The 18,408-nt window shown below is 35.0% G+C and overlaps 1 protein-coding gene across 1 annotated transcript in view; it reads right to left on the reverse strand.

The window, feature by feature from the left end:
• LOC147078816 (uncharacterized) overlaps positions 1-9,368 on the reverse strand; it is a 330,196-nt gene extending 320,828 nt beyond the window's left edge. Inside the window, exon 1 of the mRNA XM_085949694.1 lies at positions 8,902-9,368. Coding sequence (XP_085805820.1) covers positions 8,902-8,992 — 91 coding nt within the window. The 5' untranslated portion in view covers positions 8,993-9,368. The remainder of the gene's footprint in view (positions 1-8,901) is intronic.
• Between the last annotated feature and the right edge of the window lie 9,040 nt (positions 9,369-18,408).

An 18,408-nucleotide genomic window follows, 5' to 3' on the forward strand; every position in this document is an offset into this window, starting at 1 on the left:
TAATACAAATTTCTTAGCGAAAAGGCAGTAATTGCACCTATTTATTGCAGTTTTTTCCGACCATGTCCGATCCTAATAAGATCATATGGGCTTTCACAGAGTGGAGGTTTATATAAACAGATTTTGTTTTTACGGGAAATGGATGTCAGCCACTTGCCTCAACCTATTAGGTCCATATTCTGACTCAAATACAAATTGAAAAACAATATGTTTTTTTGCCAGACCCAGGATTCAAACGTGGGACCTACGACGCTATAGATAGACGGACGCTTAAGCCACGCAGCCATCGTAGCCTACTTGTAAGTCACTGCTTGTTTATTATTACTATGTTTGTATTTTAACATCCTACTTAATAATAATTTTCAAACCTACTTTGTTGCTTACTTCAGCGAGTTCCTGCATTCTGCTTTGGAGGTCTTCTGAGTCTTGCGAGAAAATTACTATGTCATCGGCAAAGCGCAGATGACTCAGGTATTCTCCATTTATGGGGATCCCTTTGTCATTCCAGTCAAGTTGCCTGAATAAGTCTTCAAGGGTAGCTGTAAATAGTTTAGGTGAGATTGTATCACCTTGTCGGACTCCTTTGCTGATAGGAAATCTGCGCGATGGTTTATGGAGATTTACAGATGCTGTTGCGCTACTGTATATTTTATTGAAAATATTTATATAGCGTCCAGGGATTCCTTGTTTTCTGAGTGCGTCGAGTATTGAACATTTCTTTATCGAATCAAACGCCTTCTCATAGTCTATAAAACCCATGCATAGTGGCAGTTTGTATTCCTGGTACCGCTCTATGATTTCTCTGACGACTTGGATATGGTCCATAGTGCTGTATCCTCCTCTAAATCCGGCTTGTTCTCTCGGTTGGTTCTCGTCTAGTACATTTTGCAGACGGTTTGAGAGAATTTTTGTGAACGTCTTGTAGAGAATAGGGAGTAGACTTATTGGACGATAATTTGCTAGGTCTTCTCTGTCACCTTTTTTGTGAAGAATGACAATGCTGACATGTAAAATAAATGTAACAAAGACGAAAGTCATGTTCAACTGCTTTGCAGGCCAAAAAGAGATCCTCATCAATGGCACTCAGCTCGAACAGGTGAAAAGCTACATCTATCTGGGACAACAAGTATCTATAGATGGATGTATATTTGATGAAATTGTTCGCAGAGTAAAGCTAGGCTGGAGTGCTTTTGGCCGCCTGAATAATGTCTTCAAAAGTGACCTTCCACTGTGCCTAAAGCGCAAAGTGTTCAACCAGTGTGTGCTTCCCGTGATGACATACGCGTGTGAAACATGGACCCTAAGTAAAAGAGAGATCCAGAAACTTAGAGTAGCACAACGTGGTATGGAGAGGTGCATGCTGGGCATAACGCGAAAGGACAAAAAGAGGAATGAGTGGATAAGGAAGCAGACAAGGGTTTGCGATGTAATAGAGTTTATTAAAAGCCTTAAATGGAGATGGGCTGGACACATAGCTCGAAGAAGAGACAATCGTTGGACAAATCTAGTCATCCAGTGGTATCCAAGAAGTACAAAACGTCCACAAGGTAGACCTAGAGGCCGCTGGATCGATGAAATGATAAAGTTCTGCGGAAGTACGTGGCAACGCAATGCACAGGACCGAGAGAAGTGGAAGCAACTTGAAGAGGCCTTCATCCAGCAGTGGATAGATTCAGGCTGATGATGATGATGATGATGACTTAATAATAAAAATTATCACCGGTTTTTATTAATTCACAGTACCTACTTGCTAAAATTTAAAAAAAAAGTTTGAGAGTCAGAGGGCATTATATTAAATAAGATAAAGAGATACAATGATTCTTCATACACATTAAAATAATCGAACTAACCTCCGAATAGCGAAGATACTTCATGGATGTTCAACGGAAAAAGTACCTATTGGAAGACTTCACTAAAGATTTAACAATATTAATATGAAAGATGGAACTGTTCCAAGTATCGTAGAGGTCAAGGCTTCGTGTGGACTATAGCAGGAGAAAAACACACTCCCTGATATTTTAAGACGGCGCCACCCTTGGGTATAATATCCGCACGTGTAGAACTTCATTGTGTGTATATTATGTAAAGCGTTATGCCATATCGAAAGGTAATTTTGAATTATTCGAAAGTCATTTAAATTCATGAATGGATATTTGATTTGAAAACTTTTCGCAGTTAGTTATTAGGTACTCATTTTATCCGGTACAAAGCAGGCCTTCGCCAAACTCGTAACTGAATAAATTCTCTCTCTCTCTCTCTCTCTCTCTCTCTGTCCCCAAGTGGATAATTTCCGAACACACGCCCGAAATTGTGGACTTTATGATAAATGGGTAGCAACTAAATAATTATGTAATATAATGCCTATTGCTGGCGACTACTGCTTGTTTTTAGAACAAGGAAATTAAACTTTGATATTCAACAGGCCTGAGAGTAAATAAATTACAATTTTCAATTTATTTATTTTTACCATATTGTGGACATTACAAATTATATGTTGAAGACGTTCACAACATGACATTTAGAAACAAAGGAATATAAAACAGTATTACATAAAAAAGAGATAGATCAGTATAGAGATAGATAGTAAGTTATTAAACAGTAGAAATGTGTAAATACAAAAAAATATAAATTACAAGGAAGTACACCGGATGAGTTAAGCAGACCCTATTTTAAGAATTTATAAAACAACGTCCACCTGTACTCATCCTCACGTAGGTGGAATATATCAACACCCGAAGCAATTTCTTTGAACATAGATATCGCCCTCCCAATCGGCATTACCAAGTGGCAAGTGGCAGGTTGGTTCTACACCTTGGGAGAATAAACAACCGATGCTCTCAATTTCTAAGATAGTTATCAGGGACACACAGGTCAACACTGCCCAGAATGGCAGAGTCCTCATTTATACCTCGTATAAATGTTTGACTGACCACGTACAAGAAGGATATAAATTATAAAAATAACGATTAGTTTGTAAGCTTAGCTGGAAATGGAACTATAACCAAAACCTGGAACCCAATTGATTCCAAATCTTCATAACTGTAAAACGGAACGGGAAACCCCTAAAAATGACGGGGTCCCAGATGTTTATTTTCAGTCATCATTCACTCATGCCGATAATTAATGTATGAAGTAATGTTTCACAAATGTTCCTTGGATGAATTTCCACTATCGGGATGTCTATGTTGTGCTCTACTTAGTGACCTAAATAATAAATAATTTATCAACCTTTTCAGATTTTAAATATAATATACATAATACACGTATAACAAGGTAGTTAGATGTAAATAGGATACATGATAATAAGTTTTGTAAAAAAAAAACAGAACCGATCATAAAAATTGGGAGTTTTAATACGTCTGGCTGTAAACAGTAAAGCTCTATTTATTTGAAATTAAAGAATAATGGGTTTTAACTATTTCTTTTTTTTCAACGATTAATTCACAAGTTTTGAGAATGTAACATTCTTTATATTGAATGCGTATAACTACATAATTTTAAAACACAATAGAAACCCAGTATATTTTTTTTAAATACGACACTCGACTATAAGCATGCTACCTAATGACGACGAATTTAACTAGTAGTTATACATGAAATGATTTAAATGCATCAAATTGCATCAATGTTGGCTTTCGGAATGAATTATTCCTTGAAGAAAATAAACAGTTTATTAAATTAAGTGCAAGTACGTTATAACTAAAATTTGGAGTGATCCGGGCGTCAGTTAGTAATTAAGGCACTTAATTGATACTCTGATTTAAAGCACAAAAACTAACCTTCTCGGTAAAAAAAAAAAACGGCATCGACTTTGATTCTGAACGGAATTTCTTAAATTTGTCGGTAAATATTTTTTTTTGGCCGGAGGAGCTAAACAAATCTCATGACTTTCCATCTGAACGGGATTTATTAAATTTATTGGTAAAAAAATTTTAGCCGGAAATTGTAAAAATGTACAAAAAAAAAGAGGTTACAAGATTTTTCGAGAAAACTAATATTCTTAATTTCGAAAATTCTCGTATCTCGAGCAACGAAAAATTGTCGAGAAATCACTGGCGTCTATTTTTTTTTTCAAAAAGATTTTCTCTAGTAGGGCTCTGAGGGGTTTTCAAATTACTATGTTTATTAATAAAGAATGTTACACTCTCAAATCTTTCTGTATATTCGTTGAATTAAAACAATTTAACAGTTTGTTCAATTCATTCTCAACGTCGAGAAGGACGCATATAGGCTAAGTGTGACTGACTAGAGAGAGAGAGAGCTCTGGATAGAGATTCCTGAATGGCATTTAGCGCTAGTTTATGTCAGGAAATATTGACTTCCCACCAAAAATAGTCAACGAGTAACATTTTACTAAAGTAATTTAAATTAGGAATCAAAAAACGAATATGTAGTTTCGCGCGTTTATATCCACATATAATCACGGATTATAAAAGAATTCTTACAAATATTCTGTTGTCTATTACTTTTATTATGACCATTAATGTAAATTTAATTAGCAACAAAAAATATCGAGTTTAATGCTTCGCGCGTTGATGTCTCCTTCGTAGCACGGGCTACGACGTAGAATACAAATAAAGGAATACTAATTTTATTATTACTTGAATAAATGACATTACGACACATTGAGGGCTACGCTTATATCAATGCTACGATACGAAATAATTGGTTGTACAACAGCACTGCAACATTTTCATTGGCTCTAACTTTGACATGGTAATTCTACATTATTTGAGAGGAAAACGAACAAAGTATTCCGCCCGATTTTCAGACAGTTAAGTACACGTCTTACAGATATGCCAAATATATACATACGTAAGCATTTACTACACATAATTAAAAACCTCATCAACTAAACAGGTTACCAATTAAACAGTTTTACGACATATACCAGCGATTTTCAACCGGTGCGCCCTATAAAATGGGGTAGATTTTTTAATTTTTTATTAAGACTATTTATTTCAACTTCTGTTTATATCTAAACACGCCTACAGTGAGATAGTAGCCATAAATCTAGGATTGTTCTATGAATCTACGTGTCTATATAGCGAAGCCCGCGGCTAGGTACGTAGGTAGGTAAGCACAATATGTAATACCTATGGTGTTTTTTTCAATCATTAAGACGTGTGCTTAAATCCAGATCGTGGACCCAATATAAAGAGGTGGAATTACTCTAATAGAGGGAGTAATATGAAGTCATTTATTACAATACTTGATAGCGATTCCGGACGATTTTATTAGTGATGTAGAATTGGTCTTCTTCTTCTTCTTGTGCCATCCCCTAGCGGAGGTCGGCCACCATTAATGCGATCTTAGCTTTGTCGTCTGCTACCCGGAACAGTTCAGTGGAGCTGCACTCGTACCAATCACGGAGGTTCTTAAGCCACGAAATGCGGCACCGTCCTCTGCTACGCTTACCATTGATCTTTCCTTGAATGACAAGTTGGGGAATACTGTTTTTTTGTCCTCTCATAATGTGGCCGAGCTACTGTATTTTCCTGGTTTTGATACTACGTAGAACTTTTCCGTCCTTCCCCATTGGTAGCAACAGAATAAATCTGCATTTTCAGCATTCTTTTATAAATGGAAAAAAGAAAATGAAGGCTTACTGTTCACGTCTAGATTCGGTTACTTACTTACATATTAATATTGTTTACCTAGTTCTGAATTGTATTAAAAATAACTTAACTCAGGGGTGTAATGCGAATGCAGTGCATTTTTATTTCGGACTGAATTATAAATATTAAAAATCGAGTTTGCCGTACAAAATGGATTCATTTTTTCTCAACTTCATTTTATATACCTATTAATTGATATGGCGTTTACGTGATAGAACTATATTATAATTATTTTCGTAAATATTATATAACACCTATATTTGTATAGTAGATGGTTTTTCAGTTCACTCTGTGTGCTTCCATCTACTTTTATTTTTGTTGCTTTATTTTATTTCTTTTATTTTATTACTTTTTGTATTATTAAGTCACATTTATCTGTATTTTTATTTTAAAAATTATTACCACTTGTTTTATGTCATGTCGTGAATGCTTTGAATTTGTAATTTGTTATATTCATTATAATAATATGTAAAATAAATAAATTTGATTTGAAATTTCTTCGACATTTTTGATGAATCCCATATAGTCCGTCTTGGAGTGATACAACTGTATGCAGATGTCAAAAAATGTATATACTTATTATAATGAAACATAATAATATGCTAATAAAAACGGTTAATTTCCATTAAAATTAAATTAAAGCGACACCCATTATTGTAAACGGATAACAAATGTAGCATATTTTTTTACACAATATCCACTGATAGCAGACCTAAATATTATCTAATGTTTACACAAAACAAAATCTTATGAAAGTGAAACTTATTTTATATTATTATGGCAACAACAACATTTCATTAAAACATAATAATTTGTTTTGCATAATTTTTGTTACGCGCAATAAAAAGAGGTTTAATCGCTAGTTTATAGGACAGGTACAGGAAAGCTATAAAATCAGATACTCCGCCACACCATGACCACGGGCCACGGCCATGTGAAACTATAAATACTAACCTAACGAGAGTTGAAAATAGTTATAGGAAAGAACATAGAGGTAATGATTTGAGTGACCTCAACTCCACCCGTCGTGGATATGCAGCCGCGATTGTGCCGCCTTCCATGACGCTATAAACGTGTCTGAATAAAAAGAGATTTTAGTGCCACATTTATATGTCCTGAGACGACGCTGAACAGGACTGATGTAGCAATCATGCACGTTGGTGTTTAAAGAGTTTATAAAATAAAAAAGAATCTCGACTATCTCTGCGTCATTTATCTTTAGAGACATAAGTGTCCTTTGTACAACATAGAGGGAATGATTTGAGTTTCCCCATCTCCACCCGCCATGTATATGCAGCCGCGGTTTGTGCACGGCCGCCTTCCATGACGCTATAAACGTGTCAGAATGAAAAGATTTTAGTGCCACACTTCCTTGTCCCGAAGCGATGCTGCACGGGAATGATGTAGCAGCCATGCACCTTAGTGCTTAAAGAAAGAGTTTTAGAAAATAAAAAGAATCTTGACTTGCTCTGCGTCATTTATATTTAGTGACATGGAGCGTCCTCTGTACAACATAGAAGGAAGTCGTAATGACCAAAAACGGATGACTCTCTAGGTCGACGGCCTTAATGGTTGGATACAGCATCGTTATGCAGATCGGTTGCGCCATCGAAGGAAATGGCAGCTACGATATCCGACCTTATATGCCAGTGACAGTATAGTTTGATCTTGAAACGCGCTTCAAACTGTTATGCTCCAGCATAACAGCTCGGACTGTAGAACACGCACACAGTCGCTACGTCTCGTGCCTTCCGCCATGTGAGACCTGCAGCGCGTAGATTGTTTTTAGCACCGCTGCAGAATCAAAGAGTCGACCACGGTGATGGAATCTTTGGGGTTGTAGTATCGCATTCTCTGGTCTCCGCATCTGACTAATTTACTCACCGAAGACTGACGTGTCAGCTCACAAACTCGAGAGTTTATAACGCGATCATACCAATATTTGGCGGAGACGTCAAATTAATAATATAAATGTATCGAAGATGACGAAACACGCATCGCGTAGCCGGTGAGGGAATGGGACAACTGGACGCCAGGACAATTGGACGCCGCACTGTCGTAGACACGTAAATAGAACGTAGACGATGAATTTTAATCAGTTTCTATCTACTACTTAACAAGAAAAGGCGCTCCAAGTGTTTGAAAACAGAATCCTCCGGAGAATACTTGGACCCGTCAATGAGAACCACCGGTGGCGCATCCGCACAAACGCTGAGCTCTTCGACCGATACCAACCTAGAATCACTAATATTCTGAGGTCAAGAAGGCTCAGATGGGCGGGCCACGTTGTACGATCTGAACGATCTAGAACTCTCTATAGGATTTACAAAGGCACACCAGCTGGCACTCGACCTCTTGGCCGCCCTCGACGGAGATGGGCGGACAACATTCAAAGGGATGCGGAAAGGCTGGGGATAGTCAACTGGGAAGAGAGAGCGCTGGACAGAGATGCCTGGAAAAACGTTGTGCAGTCGGCCATGGACCTGAACGGCCCCTAGCGCCAGTTTAATAATAATAATAATCTATCTACTACTTAGTAGTTTTAATTCATTTTACTCTTAACATAATGTTTTTTATTGCGGATTGAGAATTAACATGCATAAGGCTTTATATAAAAATAAAAAAATCTTTTTTCATTTGAACTTAAACATATTCACGGTTAAATCATTATTTACGTGTGCATATTTGAATTCTCACCAACTATTAAATAATAATATAATAATTGAAATATAAATAATATTACTTAAATATTTTTTAAGAGTACCTATAAGTACCTAACGTCTATTTATTTTCGAATTGCGTGGCGTCCAGTTGTCCCGACGCCAAATCGTCCTAGACCCAGCCGGTGAAGTGTATAACAATGTAAAATTCTTAATGAAATGCTAAAAAACGTTAGGAAAATTTTGATTGTTTTTCCCAGTAGGTAATAATTATGTTGTATAAGTGTAATGAATTATAATAGAATATTTTTGATACAGAAATTCGTCCGACGGCGAAGAGGCTTAATGCACAATTGATTTGGTGAAATAATAACCATTGTGTAAGAGTATCTTTCTATCTCAAACCAGATGTCTAAAGTTGAATAAGTTTATTACACAATGCTAATAGTTAACTATATATACGATGTCAATTAATTTAATTTAGTTTGAAACTATTTATTTTAGATATTTTAGTTTTCATTCAAACGATATGATATTTTATAAATTGAATTTGACAGCAAAACAAAATATTATTATCCCTTTCTCTACAGTCAGCAGAACAGATTTATAAGGTATTTGCTTACCTCTTCCAATAGGTACGGGGTCAAGCGGCGTTGCCAGAACGACACTCGTCAGGTGAGCCGAAACAATCACAAACCAAAAAAAACTGCACATTTTTACACAAAGATTCACTATCTCATGTCATATTCAACAAATAATACTATTACCACAGCAGAGTTTAAACACATTTTTCCAAAACATACGGGTGTCTCGAGGTGCGAAGAAACACATTTCAAACGTCATTTCCGTACGAAAAATATTGCACATTGACAATACATTGTACACAAAGCGAGATGTTGCGAGAGCTACCGAACTTTTAAAACATTCATTTTATTTAGAAGGATTTTACTTTCAGACATTTTTTACAATCGCACAACATCAAAAAACGGCCGATTCCGCTAAAATAATCGAGAAAAACAAACGACTGTCTCACGTCATAACACTGCACATACAACACACGACACGAAGCCTTCCCACCCTCAAATGAACTGAACTGACATTTGACAGCTCAGCGCTACGACTGCTACGAGGTATTATTATTCTAACAAGAATTTCGTCAAAATAATAATATTTTCGCAATGAATGATCGTGTTCCGTGTTATAATAATTAAAACATTTTTTAAATCATTTTGGGTATCTATAAAATAATGTTTGAGTAGGTTTCTTGCGTTATAACGAAATTAAATATTTAGTTTGTAGCGTATAAACCTCTTTAGTGAAAACATTATTTTAAATCAGCAAGTATACAATAATAATATAAGAATTTTGGTTTAGTTTATCTTATAAAAATATATTTCATAAGGAAATTGATTAATTAGATAAGATTTTCACTTACAATATGAATTATACAATAAAACACAACATGAGAAAGAAAATAAATAATTTATAAAATGGCAAGTAGATGATAGTGGCCGTTCTATATTTGAAATGACAAATTTGAAAGGTTTTCATTTGTTTTAAAAAATTGTATCGGTTTTGTAAAGACGGCAGCTGTCATTCGGATCAGTTTTTCCGACAGAACCTGTTAATATGTCAAACATTCGTTACAGTGTTGAACATGAAGATCATTCGCCAAGTTTGGTTTCTCATTTTAAATACTTAATGCAAATGCAAATATTAGTCGATACAACGCTCGCATGCTCAAAGACAGAGGTGTTAAAAGTTCATAAAATTGTATTAGCTGCTGCTAGTTCATATTTTCAGGTATGTAATAATATTTTTATACAGATTTTAGTTGTTGAACTATGAATGAGTTGTATAGTAAATTTATATTGTTTAATAAAATAACGTTATGATTTTATTTTGAAGGATATATTTAAGCAAAAGCCGGGAGAACTTTTGTTTATGTTGAAAATGAATTTTAACGTTTTGAAGTATATCGTTGAATTCATGTACAGTGGAAAAACTACGTTTTTGGAAATTCATAAAAGTGAACTGTTATCTGCCGCCAGGTTTTTGAAAATCAGGGGTCTCATGGAGATGGAACCGGACTTTATGGGTAAATTTGCCTTATTTAAATTTAAATAAATCTTAAACATTGCACCTTTCAAATTTTGACAACGAATGTCGATATTATTACGAAATGTTTTAAATAACCTTAAATGGTTCTAAATTACGTAATCATGCTATATTCTCTTTGTAAAAAGCTACAATAATTAATATTATTGTATCTTGAAGAAATTAAGGAAATCATAAGTTGTTACGGCAGCACATACAAAAGATTTCTTAAGTGGCAACATTATTATTTTCCGCCACTGTTTTAAAAATCTTATACTGTCAAGGCAATGCAAAATACTTACAAATATGAATAATTAAATATTATCGTTGTTTTAATATAGATCCTTCACCGGAATTCATAGATCCAGTTATTATTAATCAACCTGTAAACGGCAAACAAGGAAGTTTTCAGGTAACCAATAGGTAAACTTAATTTAGATTGGGTACCCACGTACCTACTACTTATTTATATAAATATTATATTATTAATACCTTGTGACGGTTGTATAGTAAATGTATTTATTATTAATGATTTTTGCAATATATAATGAGTATTGTTGGATCACGGATACAATTGATTTTGTGTTATCACAAGACGTTTGGTGTCGGTGTTTTTGATATTGAAATTAGGGACATGGTTCAATGAGAAATGGAACCAGTCTCAAGAAATAAAAACAAGGGGTACCTGTCTCAGAACGAGGTGCCTCCTTAGAAATCGAGATCTCAACCTAGACTCGAGATGGTACGTGTTCAGCTGTCATGTCATACTAACTTTTTATGGAATTGAGGTCTGAACGCTTAATCAAAAGATATCGCAGAAAGTTGAAGCTTTGGAGATGTGACTGTATAGAAGTATCCTCAAAATCCCTTGAACTGACATGGTGACAAATGTTAACAACCTTTAACAAATGGAAAATGACTGACAAATCCAGCGTCATGATATAAAAACCAAACAACTACAGTACTTTGGCCATATTCTGGAAAGACAAAAGTACAGAATCGTTTTAACTCATTATCCAAGGAAAGATCAACGGAAACTGTAATAAAGAAATGACACCGCATTACGTGGCTTATGAATCTTTGTGATTGGAACGAATGCAGCTCCATCGATGGTGGCCAGCCCCTCTAATGGGTGATAGCACGGGAAGAAGACAATCTATTCCGCTAACCATATGGGTAGTCTGGGGTTTGAATCCAACTGACTCGTTGAAAATCCTCACTTTTTTTTTTAAATACATAAGTGCATGGGAGATTTTTTTCTCAAATAAAGCTAGCATAAATAAGTGAGTCATTCATTTGACTTTTTAGAATAACAAAAATGGTTCAGAATTTTAAAAGATGGAAAATTAACAATATTATAATATTTGTAGATTCCTGTTAACAGCGATTTACTGGATGGCATACTATCCATCTCTGCTGATAAAGTTATAGCAACTGACAGTGAAGTGGTTGTTCACATTCCAATAGAGCTTCCAAATAATTTACAATTGGTAAAATCTCTCACTAAGCCAAGACGGGGTAGGTCTAACAAAAATGGTTTGAATAACTGTAATGAAGAATCCACTTGCACCCAAGAAGAGAATAAACAGGTAAGTTATTGTTTCACGCATATAGGCTGTGGACATTCAGCATAAATAGTGCACACTGAATTTTGTCAGTCATACTTATTTGTTTTCATTGATCTAAGAATACAAATTGCAAATGGTATTGGTTAGTTTTTAAAATTCAATTATACTCTGCCTAGACCAAACTATAATAGTAGAGGTAGGCTCGGGAGGTCCGACAAAAATAATGCACACTTTGTCAGTCATACTTATTGAACTAAGAATACAAATAATTGCAAGATAAAAAGAACTTTTTATATACCATGTTTTTAAATTTTCTGTTGAATCATATAAACTTGACAATTCTATGTATTAATATATACTTTTTTTTGTACTTGATAGAAATACTGAATAAATATTATAGAATACTGAAATGTCAGTTTGACATTTCATATTGATTTCCATAGTAACGCTCGTATATATTAATAATTTAGTTGCTAGGACCCCCTTAGTAACCAATAATAGTGTTTTACTTTTTTCAAATGTCTAGCAAGTCGGGAAGTTAGTTAAAAATCTTCAATCGTCCAATTCAAATCTTGGACAAACAAGAAAAATTTTGTACTGGACAAACAAGAATACGAGCTAATAAAAACGTGATAATTATAGATGGTTTTTAAATTTAGATTAAACCCCTTCCTAACCAAACCATAATAGATAGAAAATATTCTTAAAGTATCCAATATTATGTATGGCATAATTTTAGTTATTTTATAGATAGAAGAATATTTTTTTATGTAATCTAATATCTATTATGGTTTGGCATGGTTCAATTGAATTTTTAAAACTAATCATTACTATCTGCAAATTGTATTCTTAGCTCAATGAAAACAAATAAGTATGAATGACAAAATTTAGTGTGTACTATTTATCTTGAATCGCCAAAGCCTACCTCCACCCTTCGCCGCTGTTCTATATACTATAAATTTCCGCGTTACCTAATCCAAAACATCAATGAAAACACTAAGTTTCACTAGATGGGTTAAACGTTTACATGTTACGTTGGCAGCGACAGGGAACGTGTCGTCATTCACAAAAATATGATAAGTAATAGTGGATCGCTTAGCACTTCTCAGTTGGGTTGATATCATAGATAACGTTTCCTCTAACATGTGTGTACAAAAAAATATGTATAGATAAATATCATGATCTCGTCAAATTATTACATCACGTAATAGAATAATTTGACAGCATTCCTCCTGTGAGTAGTGAGTCTGAGATGAATGTGCAAAATTTTTAGGTGTAATAAAATGGTGATCATTGTTTAGTCCATTTAGGCCAGTGCTTTCCAAACTCGTAGGTCACGGCCTCCTGGGGGGCTATAGAGCCTTTGCAGGGGGCCACGGAATGTTTCAGTAGAACTACAAATATTTATTTATGAATATGTTTTACAATTAAGTATATAGGTATGTATAAAATTAAAATTTGTTACATTATACAAAAATTTTATTAAGATATCTATTTTGACCGAAAATAATATAACCAAATCTAAGAAGAATTGAATGCATGGGAGGCAATCAATGACATTAATATGGACGAAGCATCTAGAAAAAAAAATGACACTCACTTTTTGTCGGGTCTGCCGAATGGTATAATCTGTTCTAACACCATTACAATAAAGGTGATATTGCTATAAATTCCTGATGCTTTTTGTCGGATCTGCCGAATGGTTCGGTTCGAATGAACATTGACACTAGAAACACTGTTCTAACGCCATTACAATAAAGGTGATATTGCTATAAATTCCCGATGCGTGATATCGCATAATGGAAATTGCATGACGTCTACCTATACATGTACGAATGTCGCTATGCGCGAATTTACTTGCTAGCTACTGTATTGCTATTGAGTGCGTTGTCCATTAATAATGTCATTGGAGGCAATATTAAAAGTTAATTAATATTTCGGATTAAACAGAGCGAGTTCTTTGGGATTCAGCTCGATGAATCGACTGATATTACATAATGCACAGTTAATAGTTTTTGTGAGATTCAGTATGACTCACAACTTTATGAGGATTTGCTTTTCTGTCGGGAAATTTTACAACAGATGGGGGCCGGGGATTATTTATTTCAGATATTGGGGGCCATGGTATAAAAAGTTTGGGAAGCACTGATTTAGCCAACCAAAAAATCGGGTATCACATACAATTTTTGATTGTTGATCATAGACATAAGATGAACCTTTTTTTTGTAGGATTTCAAACAACTGTACGCAGACGATTTAGGTACAAAAGTACTTAACCAAGTAATAAATAAACTGCAAAATGTAGAGGAGCATTCCTTAGAAACAATTCACAAATTAAAAAGATACAACGGAGATCATGTGAGTAAACTGGAAATTGTTAGTACCTACTACAATATAATTTGACAATATTTTATTTGGTCTCTGGTTTTAGTATAAAATTGTATTATTCTGTTAATACTTATATTCCAGGTCAGCGGCGACCAGCTGGAGCTTTCGCAAGCCATCACGAATATGCTCAACTTGGAAACGCAGACGGACCAAAAGTCCAACGCACCGAGCTCCCATATAAACAACTGTGAAAGAGTGGAACTGTTGCATCCATTTTACAGTGATAATAGGTTACCGTGGATGGTAGAGTTGGATTCCGTCATGGAAGATCAAAATCACGACAAGGAAAATTTGTCCCAAGATGCGAATATTTTTAAAACTGATAGACTATTGATTTCAGATGATTTTCCCAGTTTTCCAAAGTATCAACGCAAGTCATTTGTCAATGTAGGAATCGATTTTTATAATTCATTACTAATCAATGTAGATTTAATTTACAAATGATAAGAGTTCAGAGATAGCCAAACGATGTTGAAGAAAACCTTCTTCTATATAGAGAAAGTGAAACAAAAAAGGACTGCCTTGTCTACCAATTTTCATACACTGACTGAAAAGATGATCTAATTAATGTAACTGTCAACCTGTCCAATAGTCTTCCATTAAAATTGTTTTTAAAGTGAATACTGTCTACGAAACGCACATAGCGTTGAAACATGAAGCTTACAATTTGAGATATTTTACATTTTAAAATGTTTTATTTAATAAATACATACATATCTAAAATCCTTATCAAATGTGAATTCGTTAAGGTGATTAAACGTTAAAGTGAAACGGCAAATAATTTTCAACCACAGGCGCGACGAAATTTTGCACTCGCTCCCATTCGGAGAGAGAACGTAGAGCTGGAAACACGTCATTTTGCTTCGTGATGGCGACGGCCGTAATAATTCTTAAATCGTTTAAAGATGACTTAAAACGTTACCCATTTACTTTAAAAAGAAAACATGTCAATGAATATATTATTATTGTTACTGATAAAACAATAAACAGAACATTAAATGGACACATGTTGGATTTATAAGTCAAATTATAATTGGTTTGACATGCCTCATTTACACCCGCGACCCGCAATCCGCGCATCGCCTAGCGACGATCTTTTTAGACCGTGTCTCAACTGAGGTATGGCCTTAAAGGATCTCATCTTATTATTACATGCTAGAAAAAATTGGCAGGCCTTGTCAATCCGCTCAATAACTCTACATATTTGATCCCGACCATGTCCGATCCTAACAAGATCATGTGGGCCTCCACAGAGTGGAGGATTGAGGGACAGATTTTGTTTTTACGAGAAATGGATGTCAGCTATTTGCTCAACCTATTAGGTCCATACTCTGACTCATTCACAAATTGAAAAACAATGTGTACTTGCCAGACCCAGGATTCGAACCTGGGACCCATGACACTATAGGCTAATGCATAAACCACTAATACTATTAGCTATCGATAATACTATATTTTATATCATAAACAATGCAATATAGGGTAATATTATTCATAGCTAAAGAACGCATCTAATTCAATGGATTCGGTGACTTTGTGGTCAATTCGTTAAGGAAATTTAAATTGTTTTCTTTTATAAATGACATATTAGATCAGTCATTTTAATTGTTGAATGCTAAAGATATAAGGAAATGCTAGTATAGTATTCTCACTATTTATAAGTATAATATAATTATTATATGAGTAACAGATAATAATATTTTTCAAAATGTTTCTTAACAATTTACAGACGAGTGGCGATTTACTGGACAATATACTAATCCTCCCGTTAGAAAACCATAGTAAAGCTGCAGCCATCATCCCGATTGATATGGCGAGTAATAAACACAAAACCGTAGGAAGTAAAAGACGAAGCAAGCTTAATGCTAATAAACACTACAATGGGTCGACACCCTACCGAAAGAAGATTAGAGTATGATCAGCTCATAATTATTGAAATACAGTCGAACTTGGTTGTTACGATTAAGGAAATAGCGAGATCTCGGATGTAATGAGGAAACATTCGTTGACAATTTAGTTTATGATTTTCTCTATACATTTATAACGAGCTACTTCTCGGGTATAACGTGCAAAACTATTAATGTGTCGATCATTTAAAAACAACATTTTCGACCCTAAGCAATATGTATAATCCGACCGGGCAGTTAACTAGACCGACGCCGCTGGGATCGGATTACGTTTATGACACTAGTTAAGTGTCTAAGTAACTAATTGGTGTTTTCGCCGACAACATTGAAAAAGTATCCACGCGTATGGTTGAAATTGCATGTAAAAAATTAAAGATTTGTGAAGTCGGTAGGTACCTACCAGTGCCGGCGGCTCAACATTTCATTACAATAAACAACTTCTTTTGTAGTTTATGAACACCATGCTTGTTTCGGGAATTTTTAGAATGGTTTTCAGATTTTTTATGTTCTATGCTTAAATAGAACGGGGCGTGAAAAATGTTATATAACGAGTACGCCCACGGTGGCCGCGCGGCATAAGCGTCAGACTATAAAGCCGTGGGTCCCAGGTTCGAATCCTGGGTCTGGCAAGTACACATATTGTTTTTCAATTTGTGTGTGTCAGGGTATGGACCTAATAGGTTGAGCAAGTGGCTGACATCCATTTCTCGTAAAAAATAAAATCTGTCAATACAAACCTCCACTCTGTGAAGGCCCATATGATCCTATCAGGATCGGACATGGTCGAAAAAAAAAAAAAAAATGCTTATAACAAGCAAATATAGTCGGTCTCATCTTCCTCGTAATAACCAAGTTCGACTGTAGTTATAAAATCATAATATAGTATAATCCTGTTATAGAGTTATTGTAATGAGCTTCCAATATAATGTTTCCTTTTTGCAAACCAGTTATAAATTTAATTTATACTCATCGTCCATTAGAAGTATAAGGTGACAAATGTAAAATGAGAAAAAATGGTTGTGTATTTGTTTATACAACGTAGACTTTAATGTTTCAGGGCTCAATTGAACAGTTAGAACTCTCTGAGGCCGTCGATAGTGCATTCGACCGGCAAATGCAAGCCGACGGGCAGCAATATATTAATCCAAGCGCCGAATTCGGTAGCCCTGTGATGGATATTCGTCCTCCGTTTTATATCAAGAGTGAATGTCCGTGGATGATGGAGCAGGACCGGTCAACGCTAGAGCACTGCGAGAGTGTTTTGAAATCTGCGGGCCTGCCCACCGACATACCCATCCTCTTCAAATCGCAAGACGGCTCTTACGTTAACCTCACCGGGGAAACATTATTGGATTTGGTCCAGAGTAATAATATGGAATTTGAAGTTGTCGAACGGGCCGATTTACTTACAAACCAGGGCGTCAGCGAAAACTTGTACAATGACCATGTAACACAGATAAATTATAAATAATAAAATTAATTAGAATAGATTCCATTGTTTGTAATTTTTCATGAAGTATGATTAATATTATAGAAATATTGACTGGTTTTACCTATTTTAATAAGCCACTGCCATGTAAAGAAAACCAATAAAAACATTCAATCTGATATTAAGTACTTTCCTTTTGCACACTGTAAAAATAAATTGCATTTTCCAAGTTTTTCCTCGTGATCGATCCTGGGACAATTCACTGGTGGATGAAGGCTTCTCCAAACTGACCCTTTACTACATTCCACTACACAAATAGATCTTTTATCAGACTATGTGTCCTGTTCATTTCGTACTTCAACTTGTCTATGACCATTATGGACCATTGAATGAGGTTCTAAGGATTGAATGAATACAAGTACACCGGTGACCAAGTTCAGTAAATACACTTTAATATTAAATATGTGATTGTAAATTCAACATAACTGTTTCCATCACAAGTGACGTGTTGTTTTCAAATCATCCTTTATTATCTATTCTATTAAAAAATATAACATTTAATACACCATGCCTATGAGAGGGAGAGCTCGAGATAGATTCCTGGAGGATGGTTGTGCAATCGGCCACGGACTTGAATGGGTCTGTAGTTGGGAAAGAAATGTTTACATCTTTCCATACAATATGGACACATATTTGAATTTGCATGAAACAGGTTTCACGCAACGTTTCAATAGGTATGTG

This window comes from Rhyacophila brunnea, unplaced genomic scaffold, assembly GCF_057557595.1.
Source record: "Rhyacophila brunnea isolate RB1 unplaced genomic scaffold, BYU_Rbru_1.0 scaffold_10, whole genome shotgun sequence".
Classification (NCBI taxonomy): domain Eukaryota; kingdom Metazoa; phylum Arthropoda; class Insecta; order Trichoptera; family Rhyacophilidae; genus Rhyacophila; species Rhyacophila brunnea.